General features: G+C 35.1%; 1 protein-coding gene across 2 annotated transcripts in view; it reads right to left on the bottom strand.

Annotated features, from left to right (window-relative positions):
* The window catches only part of LRPPRC (leucine rich pentatricopeptide repeat containing), a 92,500-nt gene that overhangs the window by 48,861 nt on the left and 21,732 nt on the right, over positions 1-21,907 (bottom strand). For both annotated transcript variants that reach the window (XM_055725681.1, XM_055725680.1), the window contains exons 12-23: positions 17,838-17,956; positions 17,123-17,216; positions 13,828-13,897; positions 10,740-10,767; positions 8,434-8,491; positions 7,212-7,318; positions 6,922-6,999; positions 6,532-6,585; positions 5,706-5,819; positions 4,361-4,491; positions 2,846-2,931; positions 1,010-1,214 (exon numbers count right to left, since the gene is read on the bottom strand). In XM_055725681.1, the coding sequence (XP_055581656.1) occupies positions 1,010-1,214; positions 2,846-2,931; positions 4,361-4,491; positions 5,706-5,819; positions 6,532-6,585; positions 6,922-6,999; positions 7,212-7,318; positions 8,434-8,491; positions 10,740-10,767; positions 13,828-13,897; positions 17,123-17,216; positions 17,838-17,956 (1,144 nt within the window). The remainder of the gene's footprint in view (positions 1-1,009; positions 1,215-2,845; positions 2,932-4,360; positions 4,492-5,705; positions 5,820-6,531; positions 6,586-6,921; positions 7,000-7,211; positions 7,319-8,433; positions 8,492-10,739; positions 10,768-13,827; positions 13,898-17,122; positions 17,217-17,837; positions 17,957-21,907) is intronic.

Genomic DNA, 21,907 nt, shown 5'->3' with positions numbered 1-21,907 from the left:
GTTCTACATGTTAACAGAGATATTAGTATGCATCTTTGAGGCTGACTTTCACAATACTATGAAAGATTTATTTATTTCATAGGTGTTCTATTTAAGCCAAGAACATTTCATATACATGAACCAAACTGCAAGAAATTAATCAATCACTCTAGCTGCAAGGTATTAAAATCCAGCAACTACATAAATCACTTCAGAAAACAATAAAAGGATTGTGCATATGGTAAAAGAAGTGAAAGGAACTCTTGGCTCAGTTGTAACACATTTTAATATAGTTCATATGTACCTGAATTCAAATATCCTACAACTCATAATGAGAACTTATGCGAAGGAGTATGACACATGGAATTACAGATACGTCCTGCGAGAATGAATTAATGTATGGATGAATGAACTTCCTTTTCTCTATTGAGTGGTATTAAAAGTATATGGGGTGGGAGGGCAATCACCACAGACAAACTAGACATTTTCTTTGAATTTTAAATTCAGCAACATAGCAAACTATTGGCAATAACATTGAATTATTTCAATTAATGAATTAAAAATATTTCAGTGTTCAACAACTGCCCTTCAACTCACCTGAGATGGATTGGATGGCACAGCAAAATAATGCTGTTTTACTGGGAGAACATATACTACTTAACCACAAGAGCTGAGAATGTATCTATCAGGCTCTGAACAGCTATCTTGTCAAACAGACTTTAGGAACAACTAATTCATAAGCATATTGCAATATATAGCCACTTTCATCTCTGATGTGTCCATAAAACACAGCTGTTGTTCCCAGAAAACATGGTGATGTACAACTGATGAAAACAGACTTACATAACTTAAGAAAATATATTCGCTCACAACTATTCCTAGTTCACTTAAGCATTATGTATGTGCATGTTTATGTGCACAAGCACTTTTAAATATGAATGTGCAGCTGTGTATAGCACACACAGGTCATGTAACACAAGTAAATTATCGTATCGTAACTTGTTTCATCTGAAGCCCCAACATAGCTTACTTTTCAAGGTGAACTGCAATCAGAGGGGAATGAAGGACAGCAGCTTCTGCCAACCCCAGGTTCACAATGGTCTCATGTAATCGATTCACTGTTTCAACTTCACCTCGCATGGCAGCAGCATTAAGAATGCGGGAAAAAGATGCAACTGTTCTGTCTGAGATAGGAACATCCTTCTCTTTCATCTCTGTTAGAATGTTAATAGCATCTACAATGAAACAACACAAAAGACCCTTAGGTAATTTCATGTAGGGAAAACAAACTGCTATTAAAACAGCATTTCAAACCCAGCAGGAATGTAAATTCTGGTGTATAATGCCGATTTCAAGTTAATTACTACTTGCATTTCTAAACGAGACTACAATTATAAATCCACAATAGCATGGTTTTATCATTTTGCTGCAACTTTGACTACAAATTATAGATAGGAACTGTGTGCCCACTCTGCACCACATAACCCTGTATAGTCTGCCCTATAGCTGCAAGATTCTACTAAATGGATGCTTTTATCGTTCAGTGCTAACATCTGCTAAATCACTCCATTGTTTCTTCAGCAGATGGCTTGTCACGAGGCCAGATAATAAAGATATGTTTACACTGTATATACAGCCAGACTAATGGTCTGATACCGATAGGGCCTGTTTGCTGTGTCGATACTAATTAGCCAAGGAGAGCCAATGAAAGCTTTCTAACAGACTGCATGTTAAAACATTAGGTTCATTAAGCTTCATTAGTAAGGCAGAAACAAACATTTTAGTATATGGAATAAGTGCATTTTTATAATGTTCTTAATTATTGCATAGACAGAATGTTTTGACCACTCTACATTTGGCTACATTTATGAATTGGTTTATTTTCTGAGGGACATTCATGCTCTTAAAAGCAAGCTAATCTTTTCAAACTGCTTTAACGTAGAGGTGGTCATGATCCGATTCATTATGATTTGGAAAACATCAGCTTTGTTTATTATTTTTCTAACAGTAAGCTTAGCATACTAAGAGGCCAAGAAAATTTTTAAAGAAAGATAAGAAAAAAATTACATCAGCTTTTTTATTTTATTGTATAGTGTTTTATGTAAAACCGTAACATTTTTTGTCTAGGCTTGGACCATGCTGTTATAGTGTTAAGACTTCTACAAAATCATAGATAGGTATTCAGAATCACCTTTTAAAGTTGATGACAGCCTAGAGATCTTTTGAAGATCAACCAAATCATGTAAATTACAGAATTGTATTAGACTAAATTACAGAAATTAAAGAGCACACAGCTTAATGCAAACACCTAGAAACAGAAATAGAAAATAGGCAGTTTGCAGAACACTGATTAAAAGCCAAAATTTCTAGGCAGTTTGACAGATTGACTAAAATTCAGTAACAAACATAAAAATATATTAAGAGAAAAATATATACTTCATAAAAAGTTAAATGATTTTTTGCAGTAACTTGGCTCTTATGAGAAGGTTATGTTTATAGGTTTTATGTTCAGCCTTCAGACCTTCTTAAGCAAAAACAAAGCCATTAGTCTAGGCACATACGCAATTTGTGCCATAAGTCATGATCTTCAAACTCAATCCAAACAGCAATGCTAATAAAAACTAGCTGCAGAAATGCAAAAAGCACTGAGCTGTGCAAATGTAAATGACAAGCTTGCCAATCCATTAAAACTAATGGCCTGCACTGTCCAAGCATCTCTGGTTGAATTCACATGCAAATTTGTATGCAAAATGTTCAAGCACTTTTCAGGACATGATATACCATTAATATCAACTCACATTTTTATTCTTAAGGCAAGATACCTTTATTATATAGCAGAAACACACAATGAAAGCAAATGGATTACCTTCTAGTCTACCATGCTTTCCTAAAACTTCTACCAGTGCTAGGTACTTTCCAGTGTCAAGAGCAACAGGTGAATTCTTAGGGAAGCTAGAAAGTAAAACATTACGAATTGTATCAACAGAAGTTCACATTTTATGGATGCAGCTTAAAGATATATTTTTAAAACTACACAACAAAGCAACAGCATTAAGAACTAAAAGTTTTAAGTATTAAAAGAAACACCTGATGGACTTCGAAAGATGCACCATTAAAATGGGATTAAAAAATATTACCTACACACCCTTCACATCCCCAAAATCCCAGCTGTATTTTAAAGAGCCAAAAGGTTTAACTATTTAATTATTTGGTAGTTATTGCATAAAATAGGGTATTTCCCAGAAGCCTGGGAAAAAAACTCAGTCCATGTGGCTGGTGCAGGGCTATATTCCTTTCAATAAAAGGAAATGAAACTATTTGCCTATAGTAACAAGTCAAAAGCTACTGTTTTGAAGTTTCTGCTATGTATTTTGTTCTTTTTTCTGGAAGTTTTAAAATAAATTCTTTCTCTGTTCTTTTTTTTGGGGGGGGTAACAATTCAAAGAGTCACTTTTTAGCAATATTATGCTACACTTGAGGCAGATCAGTAAAACGTGCTAAAGCAGCTGAAACTCCACTAGAAGACTCTGGTTTACTTCACACAAGCTCACCATGAGGATTGTGAGAGTGGTAGTACAGCCAAACCAAATACACCACCACTATGTGCAGGGTAGCAAACTTCTTGATATTCACAGCTCAATCATTTCACGTAATTTCAAGCACTAACAAAGTATAATGAGCACCTGCCTGCAAACCTAGTGTAAAACTAAAGCAAATACTTTGTAGGTGCATCTGAGAGAGAAAACCTGAAAGTAACACATAACTTGTTCTATAATCACTGTAGCATCAGTCTTAAAGGAGGCTTTCAAGGGAAAAAAGGGAAGGGGCAAACAGAAAGATGATCTGTAAGAATCTGTTCCATCTTTTACCTGGGAGCTAATTCTCACAGCCAAGATACAAAGCTCTGAAAGTAAAAATTAAGTAGAATGCTTGTTGACAGTCTTAAAATAATGTTGCTCAGAAACACTGCTATTCTAAAGACAATATAGGTACAGCGCATCCTAAACACATTCTAAGGTGCTTTCTAATACAGAATACAAGTACTTTTTTTTTTCCCCCAAAATTAGGCCAAACTTCAATCTGGATGCTATATATGTTTAAAACAAAAACAAATCAGATCCTACATAGCAATTTGTCTTAAAAAAAGAAAACGAAAAAGATAATTATTGACCATACGAAGTAGCTGCTTCTGATGTTCCATTATACAAAGCAAATTTTTTGTTTCAAAAAACCACACCCATGACTGTTTTAAATGCACATACATTGGTGGGGAAAACTAATTAAAAATGGATGAGGGGGTTAATACTCAACCTACTTAATTCAGTAAGGTCTGTGTATCAGCATAAATCTCTCTGACATGTTTCAGTGCCGGTGTACTTACACTTTTTCTTTCAGGTTCATTGCCTCTTCTACATTATCATGTCGACAGCACAAATTTATTAAGGCTGCATAGCCACCGACAACCATGTCCGGTTCGTATTTGGCTTTCACTTCAAGGGCTTTTTGCATATTCTAAAAAAGGAACAAAGCAACGATGTGAACTAGAGGAAAAGTCAATACGACACTAAGATTCTTCTATGTTCAGTGTGCAGTTACATGACTGCTTTAGTGCTTTTAGTAGTGTAAGATCACATTTGAAAACACAGTGCTGTAATGCTTTAGCAAATTTAAAGAGTGGAAGTTATTTTGCAGAAATTAACTATTTTTCTAAACAGCTTTTAGACTAGCTTGAGAGTAGATTTCTAAATATATTTATATTTTCTTGCTTAACATTTATATTTCTAGTATGTTTTAATGTAAGACTTTTTTTTTATTCCAGACAAACACCATAAACATGATTAATCCAAATTCTAAAATAGTTCTTGTTTATTTGGAATTCATAACAATTTTCACCTGGTACACTGCCAAACACATAACAAAACTACTTTCTAAAGAATAAGAAACTACTTAATGATCCCATAGAAAGCTTATATTTTATACATTCCTATTCATACATTTGACCACTTTGAACTTACAATGGTGTTTGCTTCTAGTCTTATTTCACATGCAAAATTGTAGAGACAGACAGCTGAGAATCACTCTTTCTAAATTGTACTCTTCGCAACAGAGAATATTGTGCTATCATCTGCACAACTGTGACTGTTCCTATATATACAGCTTTATAGGCAGGATCATACTGAACAAGAAACTGAATAAAAGTGTGGTGATACCCCACAAATTACAGACACACACTAAATGAATGTAAACTACAGCTGGACGCCTGCCGAATGAAGGCAAGAGACCCTTTATCTCAGAAGAGCTTTCCTCCTGCAGGAAAATGGAATTTCAATCCCTGCATTAACAACCTAGTAATATTTGAATTGCAAATGACTAGTGCATGTATCAGTTGCTTGACAATCTAGATATAAGAGACCGGAGCCATGGCTTGAAAGGACATTTGGCATGTATGATAAACCTATCAAAGCTGTTACTATCATTCACTTTGCAGATTATTGTAAACAAACTTCAGCAACCCCAAAACATGCCATTCAAGGTGTTGCTGAAATTAGTTAACCTTTTGATTTAATTGCTTTTTGCACTTCCGTTTGATTTATAAGCATCAAACCATGAAACCTCAAGCACTGCACTTGTCTTTGCTTAACTATGTCTTTCCATAATACAGTCATTTATGTCCCTTTAAAAATATAGCTATGTGTTTCCAATTATCTCTGCATTGCTTAAGATACCTCTTCTTCACAAAGAGCATGTATGAGTTGTTTCAAGACATCTGTAATAGGCTGGTTTTCAGCTTTGCACTTTTCTAGCTTCTTCTCCAAAGCAGACACGTCAGATTTAGCACTCTAAATGGAGGTAACAGAAAGAATGTCAATTGCAAAAACACCCTTCCCTGAACAACTTGTCGGATCACTTTAATAAAAGACAGACAAAATAATCCTCTTCTTTCATACTCTAAGAAATTTTTTAATCATTTAAGGTGCTTTTATCTGTTTAAATAGTACATACTAATTGAAGATTTGAGTCAGAATACAGTAAAAAAAGCAGTAAGCAGTGTATCTATGAAGGTCAACGTTACTATTTCTCTCCTACTCAGTTCTTTGTGTTCAGGGAAGTAGGGAATAGAAGCCTGTTTCTTTTTCCATCTCCACTCTGCTCAGATCAGAGACGTAAAGACTTGACACTCCACCATTAGAAGCTGTGTGGATTTATATGGTTCCTGCCATTCAAGTGGATCACTGTAATTTACAAGCATGAATTAAGTCTCACACCACCACTGTTAACTAACTAGAACTTTCAAGAAAAAAATTTACCAGACAGGGAAACTGAGGCATGAAACCTTAGCCAACTCCAAGGTCAAGTATCAGGTCTATGTGAATATCTGGACTGCCTTTACTCTTACTCTGGAAAGTAACCTCTGAACTTCAAATGGTAGATTTAAATAACATTAATATACTTCCATGATCTGAAAGCTAGTGATTACACTTCATCTAAAACCCATATCCAAACATTATTATTACAGTAAGAACAAGCACAGCTATCTGCGAATTTACTTACTTCTGGAATGTTGTCTGTAGACAGGATTTTTTTATGAGACAGTAACCTTGCATCCTAAAACACAGTAAGACAAAGATATCACTAATCCCCCCACAAAAGTTCCATCTCTAAGCAAGCATATCAAGCTAAAAATGTTCCAAGTTAATTATATAATTGCAATGTTAAAAAAAAGCTGTATTCTGCAGCATTATTACATTGACTTGAAAAAAGCACTTGTTAAATGTATCCCTTTCACATATGAAATGAAAACAGCTTCAACGGTGAAAAATCATGGAAAGTTTAAAAGGCTTACATAAAATCACTGCATAAAGGTATTTATGTTGCAAAGGAGAATATATTCACAGAGTACAGATTTTTTAGCTTCAAAGTAATTGCTATAGAACCACAGACCTTAATTAATTCAGGAACTTGAGAGGAGTCCAGCAGTCTGCAAATGCCGCTGCAGTGGGCTGTAGGGATAACTATATTCTGTACCAAGAGGTGGGGAAAAAATTATATGAGTTTTGAAACATAACCAAACTGAAATTTGTCTAACAGAAATTATCTCAGGCGTAATTCAAGTCTCCAGCTCTTGCATGTCATTGAGAAGTGGTCTGGTTGTACTTAAAAGCAGCAATTTTAAATCTAATAGATACATGTCAGGCAGGACAGGCATTATGTAGCAAAAAATGAAATGGTACCATCTTCTTCAGCTGATGGAAGTATTGTCTCAAACGCTCCTCCTTGGCCTGTACCTCTGAGTCACTCATGCTGTCAATCAAGTGATAAAGAAAATAGCCAACAGCTTCTGTGGAAAAAAAACAAGAGAAAGCATTCCACTAAAATTACTGAGACTGTCATGTTATCAAGATTAATTTATAAGAAATCATTTTGGTGTGAGATGTCACCCTGATGAGAGGCTCTGAAATGGCAACAATGATCACTGAGGCATAGAGATTATGTGGTTTGGGAGCACATATCTAACTGGTGAGTGAAAGGAATATTAATTATTTTCAGACCTAGTGACAGCTTTTCAGTACAGAATCTTACTTCAATCTATTTTTTCCACTACTGTGTGACAGAAGTGGTACTGCCCAAGGCCTTCCCCCCCTTTCCTGCCCACTACCCCAAATAGTTGCCACAAATATTTTGTCATTGCTCAGAAAAAAAAACAGATTTCTAACACTTTGCATATTTATTCTGTACATTTTACCCATTATATTCCATTACCAAGCTACATTAAGTATCCTAATATTAATATAAAAATATTTTAACCATTAGATGAACTAATATTGAAGAAGCTGGCTATTACCTGAAGAAAATCAAGACTAAAAGACTTTAGCAGATAGCGTTAAGTGTCTTATATATGAAAGTGTAAAAATATATGGAGTCCTGTAGCCACGAACAGGAAGAGCATCAATTTATTTTCTTCTCAAAGGTTATGCCTTCCCCATATCCCCTTGCCCCTCCAGCCCCACCAGGAGGAAAAAAAGCTCTTATTTAAAAAAACAGATTATATAGAAAAGTATACTTATATCAAAGTAGAAGATTTGGGATGTTAAGTACCATTTTGCTTCACGAAATTGGAAGAGCTACTAAAGGTAAAACTGGGTTGAAAGACTGCATTTTTAAATATTTTTTAAAAACTTTAAACACTGATATTATGTTCATTCTAAATCTTTATTTCAGTCAATAAATTTAGAAAAATAAATCAGCAAGATTTGTTTATAATTCTAAAAAAAGACCTCATGGATCTCACAAAATATGCTCTGATTATTCAAATCAGGATTTTACCCAACATGTTTTCAAATTTCACTTTCAAAAAGAAGCAATCAGTGTTTACTGTTGTAATCCCTCAAACCCATCATTACACAGAAGAACGGATTTGTGGATAAGTTACAATCATAGAAATTGAAACTCTACCAGTTGGTCCTGGAGGCGTCAGGCAATAACGTTCATCCTTGTACAACAGTTCTGTTATCTGGTAAGACAGAATAATCGTACATTGCAGCCAAAAGAAGCAAGCAAGGACAAACAGTATCTGAAATTGAATTCTCAAAATAATAAAGCATTTCTCTGTTAGAGTATTATTCTTTACCACATCATAGTAATTCCCTAAGAAATACAAAGAAGTTTTTTTTTTTTTTTTAAATAATAGGTTTTTCTTGGAAAAATATTGCAAAGAGAAATGCCTTCTGAGGTATGGCAGTAAGACAGATACTGTAGTATTCTGTTTATGTATCATTTCTGTAGAAAGTTAGCTATCGTTAAGACATCGCTTAAAGCAAATATTAACTAGTGTCACTCCTGGAGATACTACAATTATGTTGCAATTTACTGAAAGGCTGAAATCGGCCCAAATATATAAAGAAAATAGAGGAACACAATCTATCATGCTTTGCTAGATTTAAGATAACTAGTAGAGCTGTTGTAAACAAGTGCAATTTGGAATGATAAAATATGCATCCATAAAAATTAATTGCGTTTAACTATATTTAGCACACGTACCATCAGTCATACAAACTGAAGGAATACACAGATTTTACTTCATCATAGCAAAAGAAGCATTTACGATAAGTCCCCACATCCTACCTACCAATACTTTAACCTAAACTATATAACTTGAAAAAAACCATTTGACTATTCTTAAGGAAATACCATCATCTGTAGTTAAAAACTGAGATTTTAAGCATCTCAATAATTTTGCTTTATCTGCCATGATTCTAGAATGCAATCTCAAAGAAGTCAGAAGGAGATACATTCCCCCTGTTAAAGTGCTGTGTTTTAAGTAATGACAAATGAGAAGGAGCCCTCAGCTTTAATTGTTAGTGAAAATGGGAGAAATAAAGCCAGAAAATACCAAATGTGCAGTGGAATACAATATCTATCACTTCTCATTCTACAAACACCATGGACACTGTGCACAGTTAAACTACAGCTGTCTTCTGCCCTTTTGCCCTCACCCTCCTATGACAAATCAACACACGCTACAATAAAATCCAAGAAAGTCATAACTACACAATTCTCCTTCTGAATCGAATCTCAGAATAGCAAAAAGGATGGATTACAGGAAAAAAACCCCAAAACTGAATGTGTGGTATCATTTCTAATGCTAGATATCTATTTATTTCCCAAGTTAGCATTTCTTATTTTAAAAGGTTGATACACGTATTTACTCAAAAATTTAGTGAAGACAACAAAATGTGTCTTTCTTTCATTGTGGAAAACAGCAGAATTAACTCTAGACACCACTTCATGTGCAGACCACCATTACTTCAGTTCTCTGACTGTCCTTCAAAATTAATTTCTCAATGGGAGTAATAAGAGATCCCCTTTTTTCCTTTCCCTATCCCCCCTTGTCATTTTTTAAATGCAAAAAAGGAAAGATAGAGGCAGAGGACAAAAAACATCCTCTCACCACAGTCTTTACACAACAGAAAATGGTAGTGAAATAAAAAAAAAAAACCCTGCACCTCACAAGCTGTACCCGATTTATATGTATCGTTAATCAGTGACTTTTCAAACTACAATTTTCATTTCATTCCAAGATTTCTCTGCAAAAATCTAAAATATACTGCAAACTATGTACTAGTTCATTAGTTCACCAGGTACAGTGTCAAAGAAAAAAGACAAAAAGCACAGTGCATCTCTTCCCAAATTCCACATCAGGCAGTATCTGCCAACAGCTCTATTCTAGTGCTCTGCAAAATTTATTGATCAAGTTATATCGTAGTGTCTTCCTAATGCAGCCCATACCAGAGAGGGCAAGATGATCCGTCACTTTCCCTTGACTTCATCCAGGTGATTTCTTTTATCTGGCACTGCCTTCAATGTTTTATGTTATATGACAAAAACTTTACAATTCTAATTGTACCTTATTATTTCATTAGCGCTAGCGTGGGGATGCAACAACTACAGATTGCAAAACCATGGCAGACTTTGTTCTGGAAGATATAACTATATACTACCTTCAGCTACAACATCAATCTAGAAATTGGAGTGGCTAACATACACTCCATGGTAACACTACATTTGATTTTTCACAATTACACTTAACTATCCAATTTGAAAACTCAACTTTATACAGTTGTAAAATCTGCCACTGACAAAAGTCTTGCTCAAATTAATTGCTACAATTATGGGGCTTACAATTCAGATTTACAGTAACATATCATAACCATGTAGTGCCTAAAGAACTTTATTTTATTTACAGCATTATCTCCACTTACCTTGCTCCAAAGATGTACATCATCTGAGCTGAAGAGGGCAGCAAAGGATAACAAATTAAGAGCAAGACAATGATTTTACTGTTCTTTTAAAAAAATAAACCCATAAATCCTTTACACTGAGGAACTTATAAAATAAAAAAAATACAACATAATCTTTGTAGTCTTAATTATCTGTTTGGATTGCTGCATTATTTTAAGTTATTCAGCAGAAACTATGACCACATGCAGTATAGTAAAAATACAATACTTACTGTGTATGAAGTTGATTTAAACTGAAGTTGGCAATTATTGTATTTTAATTTTATTGAAATAATTTAATAAGTCACTATTTAGCATTTAAAGAAAATAAGCTTCATTTAAGTTGCACTTTACATAGCAAACACTTGATATGTGGAATTTGCTAGAGCAAAAATCTAGACCTCTCTGCATTAAAATTCCATTTTGAGTATAGAAAGACAACTACAGGCAGCTATAAATTCATTTATACCATACAGAAAAGCAAATAAGCAAATCTCTTAAGGTATTATGTTTCTTATGGAGAGATAAATAGATAATATTTACAAAAATAGAAAACAAAACACAGGAGAACTCTTAACTTCTCCTTTCCTAGAACAGGACAGAGCTCAATGGAGAGCACTTCTCTGTACATCGTCAGGTTATAACCAAACATCACATATTAACCAGTTCACTAACATATAAACCCCCAACATATTATGTTAACTACAAAAACTCCTGACATATTCCTGTAATTTACAGAACATCAAAAATCTTGCTAGAAGCTATAACTTTTCAACAACTATAATGCAGCATTAACCTAGACAAGGTTAAGAGAAGAAAAACTTATGACCTTATTTTATCTTCCTATGTCAATCTGAACAGCTGCATAGAAACTTGAAAGCATTCACAGAAGTTTAGGATTTTATGCAGGAGGTTTAAGCCTATGAAAGAGTTATTGTTTTTGTGGAGCTGCCACTTGTATTTGAAAACGAGTCAAATGTAGGTCCACACAGTGCAGGGGCAAAAAATAAATTGCTATCTGTGAGGTTAGTTAAGCTTTCCTGGGTGAACTTGCTCCACCACTGACAGCATGACAATGAACTGCAGATATCAAATGCATCAATTTCCTAAAGTACTTCACTCTGAAATAGTAATGGTACATCAGGCAGATAGAATGGGAATACTTCAAAGCAGTACTAGAGGAGAGCAGCTTCAAGAATAATCCATAAACTAGTCTGCCACAGACATTGTTCATGTGTCCCTGGTGTCCATACCCTGTACTTTTGTACGCTGGTCCTAAACTCCACTCACTTGAACATTCGAGACCTGCATTTAGTCATAAAATTTTGCTGGAGTCTTTACAGGAAGTACAAGTATTCTTTTCTTCTATCCTATCATACCCTCAAGCTTTATTTTCAGGCTGTTCTAGCCATTAAGTTTAAAATAGAAAAGGAAACATGAACGGACACACTTTCAGAAACACTTTCAGAAACAATGTAAAGGTTAAATTTGGGCACAGCCAACCTTGTACATCCTTTCTGAAATCAGGTAGCAATAAAAGCAAACAAGAGAGATTAAGATTAAAGAAATAAAAAAAATAATGTATTCCACATTTCCAAGTGGCAAGGAGAAGGGGGGAAACAGTAATCCTTAATTTCCCTCAGAATTCTACGGTTTTAGCCCAAATGTCTGATATCTATTGAAATCACAACAGTAACTGTTCCACCGCCGAGGAGAGTAACTGTTTTGATTCAGTACACTATGATTATTCAGCAGCTAGTTTTCCTAATACAAGTTGGTAATGTCTCAAAGATACTTTAAATCACCTTCTGAACACCTGTACAACTATCCAGTGGTAGGGCTATTTCGTGCCAGCATTTGTTGTGTGTGACATCGGTATGGTTTGCTTTCTAGTTTAAGTCTTTCTTCAACTGAATATTTATCTGTACTTACAGAGAGAAAATGTGTTCAAAAATCTGTTACTTAAATTAATATATCTGAAATGAATGATTCTGGGGCTGACTACTAAAAGCGATAGTAAAAGACTCCTCTTGGATCCAAGATGTTATTCCACTTATCCCTTGATGGTCAACTAAGGCCCAGTTACCAAACCCAGTTTGAACACTGGTTGTTTTTTTCTCATCTTTTTCCCATGGTAGAGCAGGATCAGCTAGATAGAACTTGCAATTTACTAGGAAATTATTTTAGTCATATTCACCTGGTATGTTTTACTAATATCCAACCTAAACATAGTTGTATCTCATATAGCCATTACAAAATTTTAGGAAAAAACTTAGTCCACAAAATCAGCCTTCCAACACTGACCCTGAGAGACATTAAGTGATTTCTCTGGTTCACAGCGGTGTAGGTATGTTGTAAAAATCCCTCATTCAGTCTTAAGTGCTTGACTGGGGCAAACAGTGAACAATAGAAATGCTTGCTAATCCACATATACTTGTATAAGTGTAAGACAACGCTCCAAGTTAGCAAGGTAGCAAGGAGCCCTCGTTGCAAAACAGGACCCACAGTGCTGTGAATACAAAGTCATGGTGATATAATACAACAGCAGGTGTTACACATGAGCATTTGGGAGTCATATTAACCCAGAAGGCACAGAAAGCTATCGGATATAGTAGAATATGCCTGGCTCCTACTGGTACTTCATCTTCATTAAGCACCCATTTACTTTAATAGTTAATAGTGATAATCTTTAGGGAAATCTTACATTAGCATAGCAGCTTATAAACAAAAAAGTGAATCAAGATAACGCCTTGAACGTTTACTACACTGAAAAGTTTATACACTGTCAAATACCACAAAACAAACAAGAACAGTGAAGTTATTTTTGATCTGCTATATGTAACAATTGTATGCTCATATACAAGCAGACACAAGAAAACCACGGAGAGCCAAGAGAAACAAAGATACACCTCAGATCTGCTACACCTGGAACCCTACTTTTAAATTTTCAAACACAGAGTTAGGGGGTGGGGCAGGGGAAGACTTCACAGACTTGTACTCAACAAGGCAAAAAGAGAGGGAACTTTGCTACAGGGGCAGGGCGCGAGAGGTAATCATATAACTACCTTACCTTTTAAAACCCAAAATGAGGTTACTTCTAAACTGACGAATATCAATAGGAGGTGTGCTTGCTGAAGACACTGTAAATGAAAGAAATGTTTCTAAATAGTGATTTAAGAAAAATCCCTAAACTGCAACAACTCAGTAGGTCATGTAAATAGGGTGTCATTAGAAGAACTATTTTGTTAGTTCAGTAAACGCTGACAAACATTTGTCTAACAAAATTTCAAATACCAAAGTATTTGAAACAGTCTTGGGTTTATCAGCTCTAGATCTGCTCCATTTCAAAAGGCATCACATATTCTAAAAGACATATCTTTTCCCTCTTCATTGCCTTTAATCTCAATAGTTAATACATTAGTCTTTTATACAAATTAGTAATTGGAGTAAGCATCTTATCCGTAGAAAAGTTCAAGACCAAAAAAACCATTCTGTTCCAAAAAGCAGAACAAACCCCAAACAATCCTAATCAAGAAAACTTGATATTAGTGTTGCAACAAAGAAGATCCACCAGAGATAAATAGTTCACTGATTGTTTCAGACTGAATACCTGCCTTAAAAGGCTTTACAATTTTGCCTTCTGTTTCTTTTTTTATTTAAACAAACAAACAAAACATATGACACTTCCTTAGGTGTTTGCTTCTGCTGGTGTAAACTGCCTGAACAAGAGAGAAAAAGTTCCATCTAAAGTACTATCCACTTAATTAAGTTCAACATATGGGGAGAAAGATATACCTTTATAAATGTTGATATTTAGAGTACTGGTTGAACATAAAGGAAACTGTAAAATTACTTGAAATTAAACGTTCCCGAGAGGTCATTTCCAGGTATGCCTTACATCCTCATCTTTACATAATTTCTTGGCTAAATATTTCAAATCATTCTACCTCCTTCCTCTAGAATTGCTGTCTCTCATTCCAGCACTACAGCACACCCAAAAAAAGCCCAAAACTAGTAGTACATGCATTTAAGTCCTGTATGAAGTTATTACCATCTGGCTTCACTATCACAACAGAACTAACCCCTCTAGAAACCTGAATGCACTGGGCCCTTTCAGCAAGGGCTGCAATACGGTACACGGTAGAAGAGGACTGAAATAAAAACACCAGCTCTTGTAGGAACCTGGGGAATAAAAGGCAGGAACAGCATACTAAAACTACTCCTTAGTCTAACTCCAGGCATTTAGAAAACTCAAAGTTTTAAATGTTAGAATGTTTATTTTAGTTTGAAAATCCCAGGTAAAGTTGTTTTCAAGAAACCCTCAATACAAATCCTCCTCCAGTAGTACATTAAACTTTTTGCTCATAAAAAGACAAGCAGAAAAGCATCTTAGTATGCTCAGCTGCTGCTGACAATTGGCAACCTGGTTTCCTTAGCAACAAACAAGTCTGAGAAAATCAAGGGGCTGACAATGAAGTGGAATGGAACGGCATGATAAAGGGAAAAAGCGGCTCTCGTGTACACCGCCTTATGTGCCCAGATTCCTCAGCTGATGCTTCGTAGTTTTCATCTTGTCAGTAGCAGAAATCTATACATTATAAGGCATAAGAAGCTGAATCAATACACCTAGATAGCAACCAGCATTAATAACCAACCTTCGCCTCCCCCGACTACACTGATGAGACAATCTTGAACTACTTTCCATATTGCATTTATTTTTTCCTTCTTTGTAATACTGCAAAAGGAGCCAAGTAAAAAAAAAATAAATCGGTTGTTTAATATCTGTGCCTTATCATTACATAGGTGCTAATTAGATTTACTAGCATTCATTTCAGCTTTGTAAACTATTTACAGGAGCACCTTCCTTTAAAGCGCAAGTTCAAAAGAAATTTTCTATGTCTCCATGAATTATTAACCCTAGTCTTTGTAAACAGAAATACCACTACAAGATTTAAATTCAACACAGAGACAACAGCTAAATAATGTGCTAGGTAAAACCGATTTAATGACAGGAAGACAGAATGCAGCCTACTATATGTGCCTGTATCATACTTTCAATATCATATATATTTACCATATATCAGGCACACATGTATTTGTGCCTTATAACACATTAAAATCTGACTATCTCAGTTAATCAAAATTAGTGTGCAGGGGTGGTTCTACTCTTTAATGCAGGCAAAAAACCCCGAACCAAAACTATTTCACCTTTCAGAAGAAATCTCATTGTTTCTAACTGTTATCCTTTCAAAAAAATTTCAAAGTTATTTTAGGTACTTCATTTTTCATGGTTAATGTGGGGGGTTTTGAAATAACAACAAACAAAACAATGGCAGAATGTAAGGTGAATCTTAATGATTCACTAATTGATAAATCTCCAATACACAAATTAAATCACTGATTAGTAACTACTCATTTAATTTTCTCATTTTCAACACAACAGTTTCCCAGGGTCATTGCCGATAGACTACATAATTCTATATTTGTTAAATAAAACAGTTAATGACAACTGCAGCAAAAGACTGCTTAAGCTTTTCCCTGAACCTTGGACACATAAAACTTGTCTGAAAAGAGATCCTTCTGTACCAGATTTAGTCCAAATTTAGGTGTTTTATTATTGTCTCAGTACACAAGACAAACAAAAGCTGTATTTGTTTTAAATTTTGAAGACAAACATTTATTCCTACTTAATCAGGCAAATCATCCCCTCTCATACACTCAGTCAATGAGGTATATGAACTTTTGCAAGCACTGAGCATCAGAAGAGTCTTTGGAGAAAACTCTTAGGAAATGATTAATTCATGCTGTTACAAGTTCACCACCTCATTAACCCATCAAATTTGTACACATAACTTCCATGACCAACAGATCAGCAATATACCCTCAGGTTAATGTCAGTGCCAATCAGTTCTTCAAAGTTGGTTCTTTCATTAATCATTCTGTAGTACTTCAGAGCTGCATTGTTAGACTAGCATCCTGTTGTAATTGATGCTGCAAACAAAAAAAAAATCCCCACACCAACTTAACAGCCACTGTGCAAGGCAAATTGTTTCCTTAAGCCCTCTTCAGTACAAGAGGATCACAATCCTATCACAATCACAGCAAAGCTGTGATTTGTAAATATCTTATATGTAAATCTCACGCCCAGGTTCAATACTAAAAAAGAATTTAACCATTTGTTATCCAGAATGGGTAGTTTCAAACAGTCCGACATCTCATCATAGAGGACCTCATATTATAAAAGCTTTGCTCAGCTTTCCCATGTATCTTTAAACCTCATACATTAATACACGTAAATCTCTTAGTCTCAACCAATCAACGCTACCGTCAAGTATGCAGTAACACACAACTTGAAAAATACTTACACAGAGAAAAGACATTGTTCAGTCTTCCATGTGCTGCTTCATATCTTATTTCTGCTACAGAGAGTCCAACAGTTTCAAACAGGCACCCATTTTTCTAGGATAAAGCAATCAATCATTGAAAGTACACACAGAGAAGACCTGATACTTGGTATCTGTAAAAGTTTCCTTCCCAAAGGACAGTGGTATTCTTGTATTGATAGCTGTTGAGAACATAGAAGATGCTCTACAGAAGTCTACATGGCTAGCTGGGTAAGTTGCTACTGATCAAAAATTATCCAGCTTTTGTACTGAAATCAATTGCAAGAGACAAAATTACTAGAGGCAGAAGAAGTGGGACAGTTAAACCTAGTTTGCAATAATGAATTCTTTAGCAGGTAAAAAAACAAAAAAACCAACCAGAAACAACTGTAATCTCCAGTTTAAAAAAAATACATAATTCATTTTAGTTTTCCACTGCAGGAAATGGAAAGCTAGTAAGTCTTGAGCAAAATATTTTGGTTAGCTCTGGAGAAGAGACAGAAAAGCAGCAGGAGAAAGACAAAGTAAACATACCATCAGTGCAACAACAGTTTCAAAAGTAGTCTAAATATTCTGAATAGGCTTCATCAAACCAACTTCATGTTCAGAGCACTACTGGGATCTAAAGCCTTCACAGACAACACAGAAAAATAAGCCATACTATAGTCATTTTTATGAATTCTAAATGTAAACTCACCTTCATCTGAGCACGGGCGGTTTCAATATCAGCAAAATTTTGAAAAACATAATCTGTGTATGTTTCTGCATTAAGTTCCACCCCCAACTCATGCATCACTTTGAGGACCTCAAAGATACCTATCAAGGCAGAAATGGTAAGGCTAAACATTTCAGAAAAATGAAAACCTGAGAGTCAACATTTAAAAATACATGGTGCTTTTAAACAACAAGGACTTGTTTCCTCAATGTCCCTCCTTGATATTGCCACACAAGATCCTATACTTTTATTTTAGGTGTTAATATTAAGCTGTTAACTGTGAAACTTACAGAGATTTACGAAACCTCCTGTTCCATGCTGTACTACCAAAACCATGAAACTCTTGGCTAGTTTGGAAATTGCTAGTACACAAACTAATCTTCTAACACAGTGAATATATGACAGTTACTCTTAGTCATGTTTGTAAAACAACTTTTAGAGCTGTATATCAAAACGTCCATATTATTGTGCATAAAAAACAGATCTGACATTTGGTGTAAAGTATATATAACCAAATTCAAGATACAAATGCATTCCTCAATAGGTAATACATTCTTAGCTTTGTTCCCAGTATCCAACCCTGATCAGCAAGGCATGTTTTCAAGATTTCTCTCTAGATTTGTTTAAAACAAAAAAAATTTTTGTAAGTAAATAGGTTTATTATCAACGCATCAGCTTCAAACTGGAAATCCAGAAAAAGGCTGGAGTCTCCCAAGCCCCAGTAAAGTGACATTATAACTTTTACAGGGTTCAGATCAATTCACACAACTAGACTGTGTATTACTACTGTAGATACACATTTGAAAACAATAGATACCAAATATTAATAGTTCAGCAATTACAGTGTAGAGTTTAAGAGTATATGTCACACTTTTTAACTGCTCGCACTCTTCTGATTTGCAGAAACTTCTGACAGTAACCCTAGCTTACAAACTCTGAACCCCTGTCAAAACCAATACAGGTATTACCATTTTTTGCTGGTCTAAAAACGATTTGTCAGTTGCTGCAGGACACCAGTACCAAACAGCATATGTTTTTTTCAACTTGCATTTCATACTTATTACTTTAAAAATGTCCAAAGTCCCTGTCTTTGCCCTGGAGTGCCACCTATGGAAAAGTGACACTTCCATGAATGTTTTATGCAGTGCACTATGGTGCAAATAATCAAATGTGAATTCCCTTTGAGCACTTGAAAATACATGCAGGCAAGTCACACAAGATTAAAGTCGCATCATCTGTTCGAGTTTGCCTTAAACAAAACCCTGATTTTGGCCCAGAATCTGCAAAAATATGAATAAAGAATTAATTACAGTTAAGTCTTTCCTGATACCTTTCAAATTTTGACAGCTAGTTTCTCTTTCGTATTTTCCGTTTCCCAGATAATATATTAAGTCCTCGTATGCTGAAACCTTTTCCAAAGTAACTCTATCACTAGGAACTAGTTTGAAGACCAAGAACAAATACCATAGTGAATAAAGTGTGGTGAATGCAGGAGATTTCAGTTCAAATTTGTATCTAGAACAGCGTAGCAAACAGGCTTGTTAAGCATTCCCTTTCCCTAGTAGACGTTTGTCACAAGTGTCTACTAGGGCACAGTTCCTGAGCAGAAGAGGGGCCATGCATGAAGATCAGAACACCAGAACAACAGTGAGATGCAGATTATGGAAGAATACCAGTACCAATACTGCACACACCCAAAATACCTGCAAACTTAAAAAAAATGCTACCACACACTTCTTCGCTTCCAAGATGGCTGATGTACAATTTTTTTAGGAGACAGAAGATTAATGAAAACTAACACAGAATCCTACAATTTTACATACATTTTCTATCTCACAAAGAGTAGAACTAATTTATTATCAGATATATCTTCTACAATACAGAGCCATGAAACATTACCACTTCAATCAAAATACTAGGAAATTGTCAAATACATCCTGAAATAGGATTTGAGCATTATGTGTGTGGACTTTGAGAAATACTTTGCTCCTCATATTGGAAAATACACTAAACTGTTCTCTCTCCCCAAACCAAAGAACAGAGACAAAAGTGCCGTCACATTTATCTAGTACACTGGTCTCCCACACTTTTTTGAGAACACTCGCAGTACATGTGTATTTATTTAGAAATTATATATATGTGCTACTATACTATTATGCCCATCATAAAACATACACAAAAATAGGATGATTAATTAAATAATTTTTATTTTATCTACTAACAGCCTGCTCACACGCCAGTGTATTGCCTGGCACACTCCATTTTGGAGACCACTGATCCAAAAGACTGGATATGACTAAAACCCACAGTAAAGTCTCCTAGCCATTCCCTGCTGGATCAAGAACAGGTTTTTGAGACCCTGGGCTGAAATAGGTAAGCACTGCAGGAGTTTAGTATATAAAAATCAAATAATTGAGTGATTGGAAAGAGGACAGAAACAGGGAACAAAATACAGCCAAGCTTCTGTTCTCCCTTTTGTCAATACTGGAAACAGCACTCAAAACATCTCAACAGAACAGATTCCACCCTTGAATCAGTATATCCAAGAACAAACACAGAAGAGATTAATTATAAATAGTCACAGTATTTCTGTGGTAGAGCACAGCAACTTGCTGCTTTTGAAGAAGTGAGAAGTGAGGCCTGCATTTCAGTCCACCTTTCATTTCCCAAGTTTCTCAAAACAAATTGTGCCTTTTTCTAAAGCAGTCCCATCAGAACAGGGAGGATTTCTAAGGTGGTTACATACAGTTCCACATGTGCAAGGGCAGCAAAATTGGGCTTTAAGCAGTTTACTAAGAAAATAAGAAAAGAAACCTCCAGATCGAAAAGTGAGGTTGCATCCAGGGAAACAACACAATACTTGACATATTTTTGCTATGCTGTTAATTTCAGATGAACTCTGAAAGTTCTTTGCCTGAAAACTATGTCTACCTAACAGGATTTCAAGCAGCTTATTTGTGAAATTGCCACCCTTATTCCTGTCTAGACTAAGACTTCTATCTCCATTAATTCCCAAAGTAAAAATTTAATTCACTAACCATGCTTTGTGTATATAACAACAGTTTAGTAGAAACCAAAAGTGAAATATACAACCGACTTCGAAACTGTCTTTAAGAAAAAATATTACACAAAGATGAAGGGAAGCTATATAATATTCAGTTACAAGTGTAAGTCAAACATTTCTGCTCATTTATACTAGGCCCTCCTGTTTTTAGTGTATCATCTGACACAGTATGACTGTCCGTGCCACTAACAGTTTCAGATTCACTGCACATTGATCTTTTAAACTCTGCAAGCACTTTCCATTCTTAAAAGCCTAATAGCATTTACTCAGATAAATGGTACTTTTATACATATATATACACACACTTAGATACTATGGAAGTAAGTAATTATCAACTTATATAACAGATGCACATAAAAGCAAGAATGCCCCATCTGAAATTATTTACTTGTGTAAAATGACTGAAAAAAGCTGTTTGCTATTTCAGAGCAATTAACTTCTCTACAGTGTATTTAAAAATGGCCTCGTTTAGTTTCATTCCTCTCAGCCACCATTTCACTGCTACTTTTCTTTCAAACTCAATTCCCTAATACAGACATTAGGGAATTTCCTTTGATATCCAGTGTCAGCTTTAGTTATAATAAATGTTAACTAAACATATAATTTAATGTTGTTACTAGTTATATTTGGGTCACATTATCCATACTGATTCAGGCATTTTTACCCTGCAGTTCTAGATAGGTTGTTGCTTATATTTTGTATTCTTTAATGATTATTTAGTCCATTGTCTACATCCTATCAGATTTTTAATAGTTCTTCCTCAAAGTTCTCCATTTTCAGCTTTAACTACACCAAGATACAAAATTGCACACATTAGGCCAGGCATTACTACTTCGTAGAGAAAGGAACTACTACCTCATTTTTTGTATGAGATGTGCTGCAGTGTTTGTCTATAATTTTGTTCATACATCTCTGATATTTTTTGCTGTTAGAAAGCACCATTCTGTTCTTTACTGTCTGCTCTCACCTTTAGGTTCTCACTGCAGGA

The sequence above is a fragment of the Falco cherrug genome, chromosome 13 (genome assembly GCF_023634085.1).
Source record: "Falco cherrug isolate bFalChe1 chromosome 13, bFalChe1.pri, whole genome shotgun sequence".
NCBI classification, from domain to species: domain Eukaryota; kingdom Metazoa; phylum Chordata; class Aves; order Falconiformes; family Falconidae; genus Falco; species Falco cherrug.
The sequence above is the reverse complement of the archived record's forward strand: the minus strand, read 5'-3'. Positions and strand labels throughout refer to the sequence as shown.